Source organism: Anopheles marshallii, chromosome 3 (assembly GCF_943734725.1).
Source record: "Anopheles marshallii chromosome 3, idAnoMarsDA_429_01, whole genome shotgun sequence".
NCBI classification, from domain to species: Eukaryota; Metazoa; Arthropoda; class Insecta; order Diptera; family Culicidae; genus Anopheles; species Anopheles marshallii.
Window position 1 is genome coordinate 36,365,867 of NC_071327.1, and position 18,185 is coordinate 36,384,051.

The 18,185-nt window shown below is 41.1% G+C and overlaps 2 protein-coding genes across 2 annotated transcripts; one reads left to right on the plus strand and one right to left on the minus strand.

Moving 5' to 3' along the window:
• Window positions 1-112: 112 nt before the first annotated feature.
• On the minus strand, window positions 113-1,761 carry LOC128715471 (retinal dehydrogenase 2-like). Its single transcript, XM_053810375.1, has 3 exons — window positions 1,726-1,761; window positions 841-1,621; window positions 113-765 (listed from the first exon to the last, which is right to left on the minus strand). Exons 1-3 carry the CDS (start codon window positions 1,759-1,761, stop codon window positions 113-115), a joined length of 1,470 nt encoding a protein of 489 aa, XP_053666350.1.
• Window positions 1,762-4,029: 2,268 nt separating this feature from the next.
• On the plus strand, window positions 4,030-5,204 carry LOC128711876 (trans-1,2-dihydrobenzene-1,2-diol dehydrogenase-like). Its single transcript, XM_053806763.1, has 3 exons — window positions 4,030-4,234; window positions 4,303-4,844; window positions 4,935-5,204. The coding sequence occupies exons 1-3, from the start codon at window positions 4,030-4,032 to the stop codon at window positions 5,202-5,204; spliced, it is 1,017 nt and encodes a 338-aa protein (XP_053662738.1).
• Window positions 5,205-18,185: the final 12,981 nt, after the last annotated feature.

Sequence of the window (18,185 nt, forward strand, 5' to 3'; positions counted from 1 at the left end):
GGAGAAAATATAATGCAACAAAACGATGAAGATGTATTTGTTGGGAAATAAAACCGAACGGCGAAACAATCGTAAATCACGATAGCGGGAACAGGACAACAGACGGCCCTTTTTAAATTTTGGCCGGTAGACGAATGGAGACGGATTTTGTTTCTAGGTAACCTTCCAGCGAGTCTTTGCCCAGTTCCCGACCGATGCCCGACTGTTTGTAACCGCCAAACGGTGCCTGGTTCACTACGGCTAGGTAAGTGTTCACCCAAACTGAACCAGCTTCCACAGCATGGCTGAAGGTTAGGGCCTTGTTGATGTCATTCGTCACGATACCAGCGGCCAACCCGAACGAGGTGTTATTGGCTCGTTCAATCGCTTCATCCAACGTTTTGTACTTGATGATACTCTGAACCGGGCCGAAGATTTCCTCCTTAGCGATTGTCATATCGTCCGTGACATTGGAAAAAATCGTTGGTTCAATGAAGTAACCCTCGTTGCCAACCGTCTTGCCACCGGTAACCAGCTTAGCACCCTCCTTTTGACCCACCTCGATGTAGCCGAGAATCTTCTTGTACTGTGTGTCGTCGATCTGCGGTCCGTGCACGGTTCCTTCAGTGAAAGGGTTGCCAACCTTGCGAGCCTTAGCCAGTTCGCTCGCTTTCTGTACGAACTGATCATAAATGCTTTCGTGCACAAAAGTACGCGTAGCTGCAATACAACACTGTCCTTGGTTCTCAAATACTGCCATGTAAGCGATCATGGCAGCTTGATCCACTGTAAAGATAAGGATGGTATTGAACGAAGAAGTTTAAGAATTTCTACCACTAGTTACAGATTTAGCAAACCTACCGTTAGCATCTTCGCAGATAACGAGCGGACTCTTACCACCTAGCTCAAGGGACACTTTCTTCAGATTGCTGTTGGCAGCTGCGGCCATAATAATCTTTCCGACCTCAACCGAACCAGTAAAGGCCACCTTACGTATTTCCGGGTGGGAACTGATAGCACCACCGGCCGTTGGTCCGTAGCCTGGAACAACATTGACAACACCATCCGGGAAGCCAGCTTCCTTGGACAAAGCCGCCATGTACAGAGCAGTCAACGGTGTCTGTTCGGCCGGCTTCATTACGATCGTGCAGCCAGCAGCAAGAGCAGGACCCCACTTCCACGACAACATTGCTAATGGATAGTTCCACGGGATAATCTGTCCTACCACGCCCACAGGTTCTTTGCGTGTATAGGTGAAATGGGGTCCATCCGATGGGATCGTATCACCTCCGACTTTGTCGGCTAGGCCAGCGTAATAGCGGAATGTCTTAATCGAACCTTGTACATCGTACATTGCATTCGGGAAGGGTTTGCCATTGTCCAGAGACTCGAGCGAAGCAAGCACACTCGCGTCTCGTTCCATTAGGGTAGACAGTTTATACAGCAGAGCACCCCTAGCAGAAGCATCTAGCTGTCGCCAAGGTGATGTGCGTACGAATGCCGCCTTCGCAGCCTTCACTGCCAGCTCAACATCGGCCTTGTCGCCTTCAGCAATGTCAGCTAGCTTCTTTCCGGTTGATGGATTGACCGTCGGAAAGGTTTTTCCACTAACTGCATTCACGAACTGGTTGTTGATGAAGATCTAAAAACCAAGGAATCCCATTAGATGCCACGCCAATTTATCCAACCGTGCATTTCAATCATATCACTTTCAAAGTAGATAATGATTCGGACGATTGCACACACCTTATTGTATTTAATTTCCTGATTTGGATTCGCCATTATGAACAGCAAATGGTATGGAAAACAGCACCAAACAAAAGAACAAAAACACAATATCTACTCCACAGCAAGCTCAAGGTCAAATCTAGAGTTACAGCGCGGAGCAAACCAGTTCGACAGATGTCTGCGCGAAAATGATGACAAAAACCATCAACCGCGAGGTGTGTCTTTCTATTTTATACGCAACTCGCTCGATCTTAAACCGTGGTGTGCGTGTAATCTATCCGCGGTCAGAGATATGAACGCATGAACAAACATACACTCTCACTATCAACCTAACAGAGTGAATGTTGAATTTTACCGGCCGGCAGAATATGATGCTTGCGGTTCGAGATGACGCCATGAAGATCGCTGTTTGTGTTAGTACGATCAGCATTCGCTAATCAGCATTCGCTACAGTGCATTACTTGCGTTTTTGTACACAGTTTCCAGATGGTTCGTATCGTGCGATAGAGCATTATATTGCTAGAAGATTCAGTTTGGAATAAAAGTCACATATTAAATTGTATCACTTACAGGCAGCTAAATGTAAGGAAATAGTTGCATATTTATCGTGGTGCTTGTGATCTCTAGCGATACCTCTCAATTATCCATATAATGTCGATTGTCCTTCAGCGGTTCTGTGATAACATTACAGACTAACTTATAATTAATTGCGATATGCCATTAATGGCAACAGGTTTTCATTACATTGCATTAGTTTCGTTCGGTGTCACGCTATATATCAGAATGAGGGAGTGAGAGGATATCGACACCAGCTTGTTTTGAAATATTTTTATCCACAACCATTATCACCAAGCAGATGGGATACAAACAAAAAAGATACAAACAAAAATATACGTTATCATTTCACGGTGCACTCAGCAAATCCAAAGTGATAATGTAATAATCTTTCGGTCCCTATATTTGGTTTTGTGTTGGTGATGTTTTGTGTGCACATTGCTCTTGATTGCTTTATGGAAGTCATTGCGTTAAGGGCATTCCTTTATTTAGACGATTACACAGCTCTTCACCATGGTAACCAGAAGCAGAATGTAATCGATATCATGGCACTGTTTATTTGAATGATATCACTATAAACAAGGTCTGCTGCAATTCAAGTCACTGTAATAAATAATGTATTTAAAACATTCAACAGCGTGCAAAGAAATTTACATACATTATCACCCGAGTTCGTGTGGTGCGGCATTGAACATGTTAGGCAAGGCCGATTTTTGGTTAAAATTTACATAATAACAACATATTATAAACTTTAACACATTCTACAACATGTTATTTAAATATGCCAGTTGGTTATGCAGTAAAATATTGTGGATATTTTTATGAAGAATGGCACAGGATTGCCTTCCCGTTTAGACGAAAAGGTTGCTAATACACCTGCTAAGTAATGATTTGTTTGTGACCGACCTAATCTTAACAGTGTGTAATTCGGGTAGTCAATCCTTATTTTGAGATTCTATTCGTGAGTACAGCACTTGATCGGGTTCTTAGCTAGTTACAACGACATCAAATTTGTATTTAATTAATCTGAGTGACTCTAAAATTGTGTTCACTTCTAATACAAAAGCACATTGGACTTTTTATGTTATTAGTACAAACCGTTATCCTGGAACGAGAGTTACCAATTCCTATTCTCCACTATTCAATTAAGTGCAGGTCCGTATTGTATGACATAAGAAAAGGTATACAACTAGTGTAAATATTGCCATTGAAAAACAATTCGCACCCTCTTGCTGTTATTAAACAAATGGACTGGTAGCTGTAACACTTATATGACGTCATTTATCGGCACTTCATTGGCCTGGGGTGACCGTACGGGTCTTGTAATTTGCAAATGATAACGAATCTTCCGGAATACAGCATGGATGTGATGTTGTACAGCTGTATAATAAAGGAATTACATTTGCTGTTAAGTGTGGATTATTATGTAAATTTATTTCTAACACTCGTAACATCGTCTCATACATCATTATCCTCTTAGTGCCATCCTTTCTGTATTTATGTTATAGCTAATATGTATTCTTAGTTAAATTTATCATACATACATTTTTGTTCAACAGTGTACTTCAAGTCATCTGGTGTGTTTATTTTCAGACAAGTGGTGTTCTAACCTTGCACGGTATCAAAACCGTAAATAGTGCGATTCCGCAACGAACAGCAACCTTTATCAACTGAAGCTTGAAACTCTATCTGTGCAGTGACAATCGATACGTGACAGGTATAACACTAGTAGCCGCTCTGAAAACTGCTTTTTGCTAGAGGGACAAGATGGCACCACTCCGTTGGGGAATTGCAGGTGCCGGCAAGATTTCACACGATTTCACAAATGCTGTCGGAACGCTACCGGCAACGGACCATCAGGTAGTGGCAGTAGCTGCTCGAAAACTGCAGGATGCTGAAAAATTTGCGGCCCACCATGGCATCGGCACGGCACACGAAGGATATGAGGCGTTGGCGAAAAACCCAAACGTTGGTAGGTAGTACCGTTGATTTTCATCTCACTGACCATGGCTGTAAACGTTCGTGTGTGTCCATTTACAGATGTCGTTTACATTGGGGCGGTTAATAACGTACACTACGAGTTAGGACTGTTGATGCTCGAGCACGGAAAGCATGTGTTGTGCGAGAAGCCGCTCTGCCTGAATGAAGGCCAATCGAAGCAACTTGTCAAGCGAGCGGCTGAGCGGAATCTCTTCCTAATGGAAGGTATTTGGTCGCGGTTTTTCCCATTTTATCGACAGCTTCGCGAGCGTATTGCCCATGGAGATTTGGGCGATATTCGCGAAGTGGAGGTAGAGTTCGGATTTGTACTGTCCGACATCGATCGCTTGCGGCTGAAAAGTCTCGGAGGTGGTACCGTGCTGGATCTAGGTGTCTACACGATCCAGGTGTGCCTGTGGGCTTTTGATGGCAAAGCTCCCGAAAAAGTGGTGGCATCTGGTGTAACCAACGATGATGGTGTTGATGTGGAGGTAACCGCAGAATTGCACTTTCCTGGCGGCACAATTGGACGTATGACAACGAGTGCTTTGCGTCAGCTGAAGAATATCGCAATAGTGCGTGGCACTAAAGGCAGTGTAACGGCAAGTTAATGCAAGCATTTCAAAAGGCTTGAATGGTTGATATAAAAATACCTTACTCTGGTTTTGCTTTCTTTTTGCAAACTGTTACAGCTGCATGATTTCTGGTGTCCATTAAAGCTGACCGATGTGGATGGTACAACACGAGAAGATACGTTACCTATCGCTCGACATCCTTTCAACTTTATGAACAGTTGTGGGCTACGATACGAAGCAGAGGAAATAAGACAATGCATTGCCGCTGGTCGACTGCAATCGACGTCAGTATCACATGCAGATAGTTTGACGATTGCACATATTCAGGACGACATTCGCAAGCAGATTGGGGTGAGCTTCCCGGAAGATACCCAATTCGCTATATAGTGGTTCAAGCTTTGTAAAAAGTTAATCGGGAGAAAGGAGATAATGTGTAGTCCATGTAGTTGTGTATGTGTAACGTGTAGTTTAATTCTTGGCACATGTTTATGCAAATCATAATGATACATATTCAATGATTAATACAAAGTAGCTGCAAGTAAATTGTAAGTTGTGTAATACGCCTAAGTCTTACACGAATTGCTGATGAACCTACTTCCACCATTAGAAGCCATTCACATACGTTGTTTTTACCTATCAATGTGTAATAGTAAGTGGGCTTCCCCCTACGGATACTGATCACAATATTTAACGATCAAAATATTCACCTCAACACTACGAAGTTAATCTACATGATTGAGTAATTCATCAGTTACGAACTTTACGACTGGTTGTGTCTCATGAAGATAGTTATAATAGCGCAGAGTATTTAGGAAATTACCAAGTTTAATATTTGGTAGAAAATGCGCTTAAAGAATGTATATTTTTGCTGCGAATCGGTGACAACTATCGGTGTTTTATGGTTTCACCAAAAGTATACTTATAATTCTGAATGGACATTTAAATTTTAACGGAAAATCGATTGATTGAAAAAATATCATTTGTTAAAATTATTTCTGCAGTCCGTGTGCAAATAAGAAAAATTTTTCGTGCTGCTGTTTTATGTCGTAGATTGCTAGAATTTTCTAGTTTCTTCATGATTGAAATATCCTGCTGTAAAACAAGTGTGATTAACTAAATCACATTGATTATATTATAATTTTTGGTTATTGCGGTTATAGTTTTCTTTTGTTGGTAAAGCAATTGCTCATTTCTATATGAAAACCCATTTTTCAGGACGATCATATCAGTATATTAAACATAGGTATAATTTAAATAGCTATTTTCGAGCAAATGCGAAGGTTAAGTAAGCTGATTTATTTAATCATGTCATTGTCACGTTAATTGCCCTTTTGCACGGTTCACCTTTACGTGGGTTCGAACATATCTGCTACGAACGCTAGCGGTCGACCGGAGCAGCTCAAGATTGTTCAGTCGCAACCGTGTTCATGCAAATGACGCAAACAGCACTTGCTAGTGTCTGAATTCTCTCCTACCCGAATAACTAGCCGTTCGGCTTGGAGAAATCCGACCCTTCATACTGATCCTTAAAGGTGCAGAAAATGAAGACGTTCCGTTACGGTGTATCTCCGCATCGGTGTCTCTTCAAGCATGGGTTGGTGATTCGCGATGCTACCTTCGTTACCTTCGACACGCGAGGCTGAAAAGCGGGTTCTTGTCCAGAGGGTCGGTCGGTATGCACCTTCAATAGACGAGATTTCTAGGCAAAGGCATTGACCCAGCTCACCGAACCAGCGAACTAAGGATACTACCAAACCTCCCCTCTGCCCATCCATTGCCACCTTCTTGTTTTATCATGCATCTTGCCAATCAAGCACCTTAGTCTTGATGGAGAGCTTTCGGATTCGATGGCAGCCGAAAGGAACCCAAGATAAAGATATCGTTTACCGATCCTTGCGGAGCGAACCTTTATCTGCTAATGCCATAAATTTATCCTTAAGCACCTTTCCGTGCTGCGTACCTTGCCTCGGGGAGGGATTGCCACATTGCCCACCTTTCCGATTCAACTCTGCCGGCGGGAAGGTGCGTGGCACGTGTAACTCTTTCACCTCATACAAAATTAGATTGGAAATGATAGCCTTCCATTTAGCTTTTACTCAACGCCAGTAGTTTCATACAATAACAAGAAAACGGGCGCACTCAACACTGGTTGTTATGTCTGTGTTTTGGTGTAGACAGTGCATAGTGACAGGATAGTGGGAAGTACCAGTTGCGCGGCAAGAGATGGCATTCGGGAACGTTGTCTCGACCATACCAAGCTAATAGCCACCCGTACACTACAGACGGAAAGACCGGAAGTTGTTGGCGTTGGTCATCTTCGTTACAACCGAACGGTAAATTCAAGCAACCTGAACCACAAGCCACCAAACAGCGTTATTTCGTAGAATACGATCTCTGCTTTTTTGGTGAAATTGTGTCGTGCAAGATCTAAGAGAGTTACCAACCAAGATCGACTCATGGATCGACTAGAATGGTGAAGGTAGCCGGTGTGAAGGTAATATGAAATCTTGCTAATGAATGTTGATGATAATGGTAGGTGAAATGGACGACGGTAGTTGATGGGAGGCATAAGATCTGTACATCGCACACTAGGAACAGTAAGTTCTACACTTGATTGAAAAGTAAGACTTGGTAGACAAACAAAGAGGGCCGATAACTAATAGTTATGATGGAGTGTACATAGTTGCTTACCGTAAGGTAGCGTCGCTGGACATAAATCTTATCAGATTCGTTTTGTTGTAGTTAAATATACATTGTTGTGGTATTGTTTTAAGTAAAAAAAAAACAAAGTACTTAAATTTAGCTAAACAAAAATGGTTTATTTTATACAGGTTAAGCTCGAATAAAGTCGGTTTAGAAACCGGTAACCATTGGTCTATCAAGCATTTAGTCTAATATACTGAAGGGTCATCAAGGACTTTAAGGACAACAGAGATATTATTATCAGTTGTTAGGAGTAATTATTATCGAACCCCATAAGCATTTTCAAGCATTTCATCTTAAAACGTGAATTGTATTTCAATCTAAAATGAAAATGACTTAATTAAGTTACGATACAATTCAAACATGCCATTAAAAAATTAAACCAATGTCATTAAAAAATTGATAACAACAAGTTCACATCACAGTTTTAAATATTAAATTCATTCCGACTAACGTTACCGAAAAAAAATACAATAACAATAGTTATAGCTACATATGTTTCATCTGGAATGAAAATTTATTTCACAACAAGCAGCTTAAAGAAAACAGAAATATTTGAGCAAAATTTGAAGGTTGAACCCACAACACCTGTTGGCCAATCGTTCTCAAATGCGGTCACGAAAAAAGAACGCTGAGCGGTTCCTAATGAAACAATTTGGACAATGACATTAACAAACTTCCCACCTCATCATGTAGACGTGCTCGACTTAAACTTTACTGACGACGATTGGGCTGGGTTCTCTTGGCCGATTCCAAGGCATTTGTATGTATGTAGGGTGTGCCAAAATTTCGCATAAAAGTTTTCGCTCACGTGCATTTACTATTATTAGGTGTAGACCCTGGTAAGGGAACTAGCGGGAAGTAGTAGAGCATGTAGAAAAGAGACAAAATCGCTTGAGCGATCAGTCGCAATTGAAGGAAGAAAATCTGTACGCGAAAAAAAACACAAATGGTACACAAAGTAAGAAATGTTCACCTGCCACCATAAGCGCCGAGTTTCTGCTACGATTGGAGGCCAGAGAAAATCACACCATAAACGGGATGCGCAATGATAGCATTGCGGTGGGTCGCAAAAGAAATTTAACAAATTCAATTTCCGGCCTCACCAGTCAGGAGTGTTTGTGTAAAAGCTTTGCCGCTTCTCACTACGCAAGCCCTGATGGAAAACAATCCCACAGTTTACACAGTTCTCGACATAATGTTTTGCTTCCTTCTTACCTTTGCCACGATTCAGAAGGTAGTTAGTTTACTTCCTTCCGAGCAGAAGTGGTGCGAGAGATCATTGTTTGCCTCTGTCTTCGACTGCCACCCGTTGTGATGGTTCCGTAGGAAGATGTTCGGTTGCATTTGCCCTCGGTGTTGGGTTTAACTTTCGAGGAAAAAAACATTGGTTCGCGCAACCTCGTAAGTGGAAACGTAAGGCTCCGGCAAATCAGGTACCCGTTTTCCATCGTCCTACGGTGGAGAAAATAAAAGGTGGCAATGCTTTTAAATAAATTACTTCCACCGCCGTTCAAGGTGCGTATCGTTTCGCTCTCAGCAGAATGTTTGCGTCACTACATCAGAGGCTCAGTGCCAAGTGTTTCGTCGCAAGGATAGAAACTGTTGGGGGTGCATTAAAAAAACAAACAGAAGACATATCCCCGAAAAATGTTCTCCCCGAGAACGCACCTGAAGCGGTCTTGATTAAACGTAATTAATTTTATCGCAATGCAGATTGTTGTGGGGCCGTGGCCCGCCAACCTTGGAGCTTGTTGGCTGTTGCTACAACTAATCCAAGAAAAGTCATTTCCGGACCAGAAACTTAAACTACGCGTTTCTTGTTCTGGGTTCTAGGGACTGTCGGGGCCTTCAATTCGCTAATGGGTTTTTCCAAGCGAACTTCTCGTGCGCCTATCGGACCCAAGATGCACCGAGACATTTTCAATCAAATTAGAACGCATTCGAGTGCAATTATGTAGCATCGTTTTTGGGCTGTATATTCGGAGGGGAGGGGGGGGGGAGGGGTAAATGCCTTTTCCCTTTCCCCTTACTGCAGTGAACAGGCAAAGGAAAGTTTAATTCGAAATGAAACAAATCTGTTCCGGCAGTTGAGTTTTCATTAATTAGACACAAAAGAAATGGCCGTGTTCTGAGCTATCTGCAGGTAAATATTGCATAATAGTCTCATTACGAAGCTCTCACTGCTCAATTGGTAGCTTGAGGTGATCAATTGGTAGCTAATGGGTTAAGTGTTTGACGAAGAAATGCTATTCGTATCATTTAATTAGGCTGAGATTTACAAGCATTGCCCTAAACGAAAATTGGATCATTGTTATTTCCTGAGCTTTTGTGAAACACAACTGAAATACAACTGAGCGCTGAGTCCAAAAAATGTATTTTAATCAATTTACCATTTCCTTACTGTTATGATTTTTTTAAACCATTGCGCCTTTGTTCGATGGTTGGTACTGATGAAATGAATGAAAGAAAAACCCAGGAGACCAAATTGAGACGCCATATCGCCAACTCTTTAATGATCAAAGTTCAGCTGGACCGTGAACAGTGAAGTAATCGAAACTAATTGGCAGGTGGCGGTGCCATGTGCCACAAGACCGGAAGTTGCCATACTTAGTGGCCCTTTGTTTTTTACCAGCAGCGTTTTCGCGAGCTATTGCTTTCGAATGGTCTTATAAATTGTACATCCCCGTCACGTAGGACACGGTAGGAAACGGTGAAACTGTTGCCTAATTTGCCACTCCTAAATTAGTGACACTGTTATCGATGCGCTTGATTAGTGGAAACACACTGAACGTGAACCTTCCGTATCAAAGTTGACCAAAGCCACGGTGCTATTTTCCATCTAATACATACACACGTTTGATTATTTTTTAATGTGTCGCTAGAATTTGGTGGTGGAATTTCGATACACGGTGGCAAAATAATTAATATCAACATCGCTAATTTTGGATGCTCCCAAACCGTGTGACCCATGTTTCTGTAGTCCACCGAACGCCATTCGGCATGAAAGTCTACGTGGCCGCTACGTACAAAATGATCCAAAGCATGATGCTAGCCGTAAGTGCGGAGTGATTAAAATTCAATTGTCAGACAGACTGGCACAGAATCTCAATTTAATGTGGGCCTTTGAATCGATGGCATTTCTCGGTGCTGGTGTGAATTGATTCGGACCGCCGTTTCTACCGCAAGCAATATTTCTACCACTTGCGACTACTGCCGAATTGCGTCAAAGCAGACATTCCGACACAGCTCACGGCTGGAGCGAAACAAACAATAAATTTTCGTTTGCTAAAGCGGCAGAAAATGTTGAATTAATTCGTCTGCCACAAAAGCGTTAAGCATTAAATGAGAAACTCGGCCCGGGACCACACTTCGGTATGCAGATCAGCATAGACTCATTGACACTGCGTGCGCTTTTTGTTTTCGGTCAGCTGAGCCTAGCAGTCACGTGTATGTAGCGAGTATGGAACAGCGTGTTTATAGTGTTTAATGTATGAGCTATTTGCATTAAACTCACAGAAGCTTCAAATGAGTGCTTAAATTCTATTGTTTAGTAATTATTTCATTTCTTATTTGTGATTCACTCAAAGATTGGCATCTATGTGATTTATTTGAATCTATGTTAACACCGGCGTTGAAGTTAGCGGACATGAAACTGAGAAAATATTAATAAAAAAAAACACCTTAAGGTTTTGTATTTATAAATAGATGATACGAAAACCAATTTTTCTTGGTTTTCCCAACCACCGGGCAATGACGACGACCAGATCAAACTGTGAATTGCCGAGTTTCGTTCAATCACACAGCGCTAACTAATAAACCAATATTCTTAAACCTCACTTCGCTGTAGGATAAAACCTCAAACCACCACCCCACTCCCCCCCCCCCCCCCAACCCCTAAAGATAGTGGAATAATCAGAGTAACACTTCCACGAAAACACAAACCCACGGGCACCTTCCGCAAAATAGGCCTCGCATCAACATCATTGTACTATAATGTCAATAATGCGGAATTGTGTCCTGTGTTTGAGTGTTGCTCGTCCTGTATGAGGTCCTAGGACTTTGTTCGAGCAGCGCTGCACATTTTAGAGCTCGATTACATATTCATACGAATCATCCCGTTCGCGGATATATTCTCGAGGGTAATAAATCTAATCGAAATTCCTCGCACATGCTCCTCGGGCATCAAGCTGCTGAATGATGATTTATCGGTGCGAATGTGCGAGAAATGTGTATGTGCGTGAAAGTTAGTAATGTTTTGTGAGCTTCTGTGTTTCTATCAGATTCTGCAGTTGCTTGAAGGCTAGTTGAATTCGCTTCAATTTAATATCGAACGTACGTTGGTGTATTGAAATCTTCCGCTGCCTGCGGTCTGATTGTGTGAATCTGTAGGCGCTTTAAATTCTAATGGGGTTTCATTGTTCGAAGGCACATCTGAGCATTAAGTTGCTTAGATTTGCTTAGCTTAGCTATGTTTTAAATGCTAAAATATGGGTGTGGGTATATGAATGAAACGTTGTAGTTAAGGATTACTCGAGGCACATTTCTTTTCGTAGAATTATAATATGAGGTTTTGAAAGACACTGAACATGCTTAAAAAGAGAAGAGGAAAGTTGATTGTGAGACACAAGTTTTGAATATAAATTTTTCATTTTGATATAAGTTTTGCGTTGCCATGACAATCGTGAATTTATATATGAAATTCATGTATGGTTCAATTATAGAAAGAAAATAAAGTTTGTCTCTTTTTGACTGAACACTGACTGTGCATGATTAAATTTAGGCCATGAAGCATAAGCATGCAGCAGTATCTGATGTTATTTTTCGTCGAATAGCTTAACCCTTGAGCAGAATTTGGGAGACCTCCAGGAGGGCGAAAGGATTATCGGGCTCGTCACGTAAATCAGATTAAACAAACACCACTGACAACGGTCGATTAAATTGAAAGAGTTCCAGCTTGACGAGTAGCTACCACCCGCTTCCATCTGGAAGGATCAGTATCACCTACACAAGGAAAACAAAAGCCGAGTGGGAGAGTACGATTTCGCTTTCATCGGTTGAGTTACGTGCGAATACGGGTGACATGTGGCAGACGTGGATGTGACATCGAGCGGCAAAAGGAAAATCAATAGAAAAGCACTAGAACAGTTCCAGTGACAAAAGATCCGTTTCCGGTTGTCAGCGGTAGTTTCTGCGCTACACCTCCAACATCGCCATCTCTATGACAATGACTATGACGACGATGACGATGATGGTGATTAGAACAAGCCTTGTTACTATCTCGCGGTTACCGTAGTCATGTATTTGGTTGTTCAGCGTACCGGTACCGTATCTGCCGAATTGACAAAAACGAATGCGGCAGGAGCATGACTTCACGGAGCCCTTAATATATCGGACTGTCGAGTTTGATTTCCGGCTAAAAGGATTGGTGCTGGCTGCTGGCTCGACGACATTTGATTGACTTACAATAAGACCCAGTTTCCGGTAGCAGTTGACATCGGATGGTGTAGGCCACCTCACGAAGTTATATCGGTTCACATCTATCAATCAACCCAAGACCCCCCCTATCCGCAGGATCTGTTGTTGGAACGGGAGAATTCAAAAGCCGCCCTTTATGAGGTAGCGATTGTTTTCGGAAGCTGTAACAAAGAGAAGGTCAACAACATGTGCTCCTGACTAGGCCGGTGGCTCATGTTGTGCAATTGGTTTTCTAATTTAGGTGTGATGATAATATTGTTCATAAAACACGAGGAGATTTTCATAAACGTTTTATGCGTATTGTGAAAGTGGCGGAAAGCAAACTCCAAGCATCGTTGGATTTTTTTTTCTTTGGTCATCTATCATAAACCAAATTCTTTATTACAGATTCAGATAGCCGTCATGAAGAAAAAAACTGATGATTAACCACAAAATTTACGTTAATATTGTTTTTTTGGTATGTAGATTCGTATTTTAGTGTACACATATTGCGACAATACGAACGGTTAAAGTACGCTTAAAAGCACTAACATACAATATTTTTGTTCAGTATTTAACTGCTCATCACGGTGTAATCAGTGAAAGCAATTTTTGACTTCCTAAAAAATATTAAAATTACCTTGAATCAATACTGACAGGAGGTCATTGTAGAATTCCGTGCTTGTAAGTAAAACTAAAGCATAAGAGGATTAGTGCATAAACATGTTTTATTCAACTTCATCTCACCTAAAGTCATCGGAACGAGTATACATTCGGGGTTACAGGTTCGGGAAGAGGTAAATACAAATTGTATAAAAACACGCCGCTCTTTTCATCCGACACACATGCAACCTTCTATGTGATTATGTGCAGGATGATTTATGAACCAACTAATGGACGGAAACTACACAAATTAGCACAGTTCTTGCTTCGTTTTGGGGTGATGTTCTTCCTGCCGCAGAATCTATGTTAACACCGGCGTTGAACCGTGGCATACTTATCACTTTCCATTCAGCATTCATCATTTCGCGTAGACATCTTAGGTATGGAATTCACAGTAGCAGTTTCCCTCGCATGCCAGATCTTGTTCCGCAAGGGATACCGGAACAATTCTCTGGGTCTGGTGGTTGTGGACAAGCTTTTCGGATGTCGGCCAACCACAAAACGGGAGGAACGATCCATTTCTAATTTACCAAAAGCCTCCCTTCTCCCATGGCGTCTCGTAAACGGGCCACGCAAAATGAAACGAAAGGATTGAGGAATGAAATTAATTAATGTTTGCTGTCAGTCAGTCTAATGGCTTAAGCTAATTTCCAGGTTGTGACACACATGCACAAATGGTGGTGGAGGTAATGGCATCTAGAAGCGTTTGAACGCATGAGCGAAATTTAATTTTATAAGTATGTTGTAATCTATTCTCTACATCAAGCTTCGGCAGCGTAGTATCTACGCGGTTTGCTAGACGGGAAAAGTTAAACTCGGACCCAGAGCGGTAGTAAAGTGTGTGTGATGTGTATTTGGCGGAAGTGTCGATGTGATCGAAAAGAGTAAAATGGATGTAATATCAGTTCACCATATCCATGTTCGGAATAATAGTTTTCGTTGAGTGGTTTCAGGAATTTGCATAGTAGTTTGTCGTAGCAGCACAGAGAAACGAATTATGTTACGTTTCGTTGTAGTCGTTCCACTTGACCTATCTACTGGTTATAGAATTCATGAATATATTCTAGCATTTTTTTTGTATTCATTCTAGTAATTTTGCATCATAGTGTTACGTCGAAAAACATAACATCCATTCTGAATAAAACAAGATTTTTAGATTTTACTAGCATCATATCGTAGCTTATTTCAAGTAATGGTATAATTCCGTAGTGATGAATCTGATGTAGATATGTTTTATCGTGTTTTTCTTCAGTTTCTTTTTCTCATAATTTCCCCGTTCAAAATTGAGCTCTATTTTGCCGAAAATGGAAATATTTTTCACATTCACAGTTGGTTTTCCTCGCTACTCTTTAGAAAAATGAGATGAATAACATTTCTCATATTTTTCCCCTTTTATTTGTCCTCATCCAGAAGGGGAAGTGTTTGATACTCACTTTCACTAATGTGAGCTTTTTGTTCCACACCTTAAAATGCTAGTGATGCGTGAGTTTTCATTGTGAATCAAAGATGTTTTGTGACGTTACTTGATGAGTTTTGTACTCCCTTTATTTCATCTCACCTTTTCCATGATATGGAGGGGAAATCTCACAGTATGTGTAGGTTGTCTCACTGTCACGGAAAACTCACCAGTTGCACTGAATTCTGGTGGTTCAACGTGTGCTAAAGGACTCACAATGATGGTTCCAAACAAACATATAGACCTTACGCACACTTATGCTCGTGATTAAAAATAAACATAAAAAATCAATTCGCAGCATCCCGCGAGAGAGTTTATTTCTAAACTCACGCTTTGGCAGAGAGAAATGTTAAGATTCGGAAGAGAAAGGTTACTGGGCACTCAAAACATAGTAACTCACGTGCCGAACCTAAACAAAACAAGATACAACTTTCAAAACCGAGTCTGAGCTTTCATACAATACAGAGAACCGCCTATCTACAGGAACCATCGGTGGTTGCAATACAGTCAGTCACTCGCGGATACTACACGCGACAGGATTCGAGTGTTTCGTGTAGTTTTGTGTAATTCGTACACCTTCGTCTACCGAAGGATGTAGCTTTCATTGTGAACGTCAAGAGTAACGGCTAATGTTAACAAGCTGCCATGTTTGCGATGGTGTTTTCGCGTGTTGCGTTAACACACCCAACATAGCACTAGGTATGAAGTTTGGCAACAAATGTAAGTTGCTCCATAAAGATTGATTCTAAACAAGGTAATCGGAGCAAAGTGCAACGCAAATGGTAATGTGACAAATGTGCAATTGAGACGAGTGAATTATTGAAACCGGCACTAAAACAAAACGTATCTTCCAATAAAACCTGCAATGTGATGGCAACAATCCTAATATATTCACAGTTGAATCATGAAGCGTTTTATCATTAATATCGAAGGCATCATGTAAAATATCTAGCAATCATAAAAAAATCATGCAAAATAAACTTCGAATGGATTTGGATCAGACAAACAAGAGCGGACAACGTGTATAAAATTGTCCATTTGGGTTAGATCTCTCCCTCAAACGGTTTTACTTTCGGTCAGTTGTTTCTCATAAGTGTGTGAGTGCATAAGTGTAAGTGTTTGTGTTGTTGATAGTGCTTTAAATATATGTGCTGTAATGTGTGTGCTAGTAAGTAGTGCGTACCGGAGAGAATTTTCCATCGCTGGTTATAGTTTTGGAATGTGGAAGCCGAAACGATGGCACTTAGTGAGTTTGTTGGTGTAAAACCAAAAGAAGTATTAAAGAAGCGACTGCAACGATAGTGTTCGAATGTAAAAACACAGTAAAACATCCGCTTTTGTGAAGAATCTTAAATCATTCATTTCTTTCTATGAGCGGTACGGTGCAATATACTGTATCGGTGCATGTGATTTTCCCGAAGCTGTTGTATGTTTTCCGCATCCATTTTCCTTCTATTCCTTGATGGTTTTTCCTACGATTGAGGCACGATTTTTATGGTGTTCCATTGCCAGGCTAGTTGTCTTTTTTCAAAGGCTAGCTTGCGCAAGTGGTTCTTAAATACGCAGCGAACCATCAGTGTGCTACAGGAATGAGAAGCGGAATGAATAATACATCTGCCGGTTTACCAAACGGCCAAACCGATCGGTTTGTCCTCGATGTGTCCTTGTCACCGTCCTTCCTGCACACTATCCACAACGCAGGTCAGGGCAAGATTAAATGAAGACAAACCAATGTCAGCGAAAAACTGGACTACGGCCCGGCTTCCAAACTGGTGAAATGCAGCTGGCTACAGATGAAGTGGAGCGCAAAAGGACGAAACATCCGCGCTCGGTGCCATCCAACAGTGAATGTGTCCTTTGTGTCGGCGCTGATAGCTTTGCTTTGTCTTTTTCGTTTTTTTCTGTATGGTCTGGCTTTTGCTTCTGACACTGCCGGTAGAATGCAGAAGCAGGAGCTGATGGTTTGAAGTGGATTTCAATTAACCCGGCTTACGGTTGAGTGATAGGTTTTCCTCGCAACTGAAGGTTCTCAAAAATTCCGCTGTCAAATGGCTTTTTTCGTTGCAAATGGTGAGTATTGAAAGTAAAGAAAAGAATTTCAAACCCTAATCTCATTCTTTACCATGGCTGTCATTTTCCTATTTGGTTGAATTGTACGATGACAATTTTGTTAATTTTTAAATTTTTTAATTATCTTCATTTCATTTGTGTTTTGTGTTTCATAGTACTAAATTAAGCAATTTTAATGGGTTTAAAGAAATGAGTTCCCTATAAAGAGAAACTTTTTTTAGAAAACTTTCTGGATTGAAAGTATGCAAACGTAATGACCTATAAGGTCAAGAATGCTAGTTCATGCTTACTTATATTTACTACGTTTACCGTTAAGTAACTCCTAGGTGGTTTCCTTCGTGTTTGTTTGATAATTAAATCGGAACGTAACTCCAAGTGTGAATTGATAATACAACTTATATGTTAGTATTTTAGAATCAATAATTTCGAATATGAATGTTTCCAAGGTGCATGTTCAAATGTGTCGTAAATAGAAAAAAGGCATTTGTACAACAAATAAAGTTGAAAAATAAATTGAAGAAGCAGAAATACCCAGAAAAACATAATAAACAGATTGAACTATTTCCGTTGTGCTCCGCAGACAGATTAAATGCTGAATCACTAAAGTTATTGTAGCTTTGTTTGATGTTTATTTCTTTTTAAATCCGTCGTCGCGTTTTATCCACCATAGCGAAGAGTAGTATTGCTAACGTCGCATCAGCCAATTCTGGAACCATACTGCTAATACTCTGTTTCCTCTATAACTCCGAAATCAAAAGGCAGAACAACATTTGCTTCGGTCAAGATTTACGGTCACTAAAACCAGGCCTACCGGCGGCTTTATGTTCGATCCGCTTGACCCTCAAGGCTGCTCCGGTGCGGTAAGCCGGTATCGTTTACGTTTGGGTCAGATCAATGACAGGGGCTATATTATTCTGTCATTTTATTTTTTTCCCAGTCGACCACCAGCGCAGGATGGCATACGGTTTTTTGCAAATAATTTTCCTCGAAGGAGATCAACGCAAAGCCATCGGTAACTG

Coding starts and splice junctions, on each gene's coding strand:
- LOC128715471 (XM_053810375.1), bottom strand. CDS start 1,761: ATGGCGAATCCAAATCAGGAAATTAAATACAATAAG. Junction 1,622..1,725: donor AGGAAATTAAATACAATAAG/GTGTGTGCAATC, acceptor CTTGGTTTTTAG/ATCTTCATCAACAACCAGTT. Junction 766..840: donor TATCTGCGAAGATGCTAACG/GTAGGTTTGCTA, acceptor TTATCTTTACAG/TGGATCAAGCTGCCATGATC.
- LOC128711876 (XM_053806763.1), top strand. CDS start 4,030: ATGGCACCACTCCGTTGGGGAATTGCAGGTGCCGGCAAGATTTCACAC. Junction 4,235..4,302: donor GGCGAAAAACCCAAACGTTG/GTAGGTAGTACC, acceptor GTCCATTTACAG/ATGTCGTTTACATTGGGGCG. Junction 4,845..4,934: donor GCACTAAAGGCAGTGTAACG/GCAAGTTAATGC, acceptor AAACTGTTACAG/CTGCATGATTTCTGGTGTCC.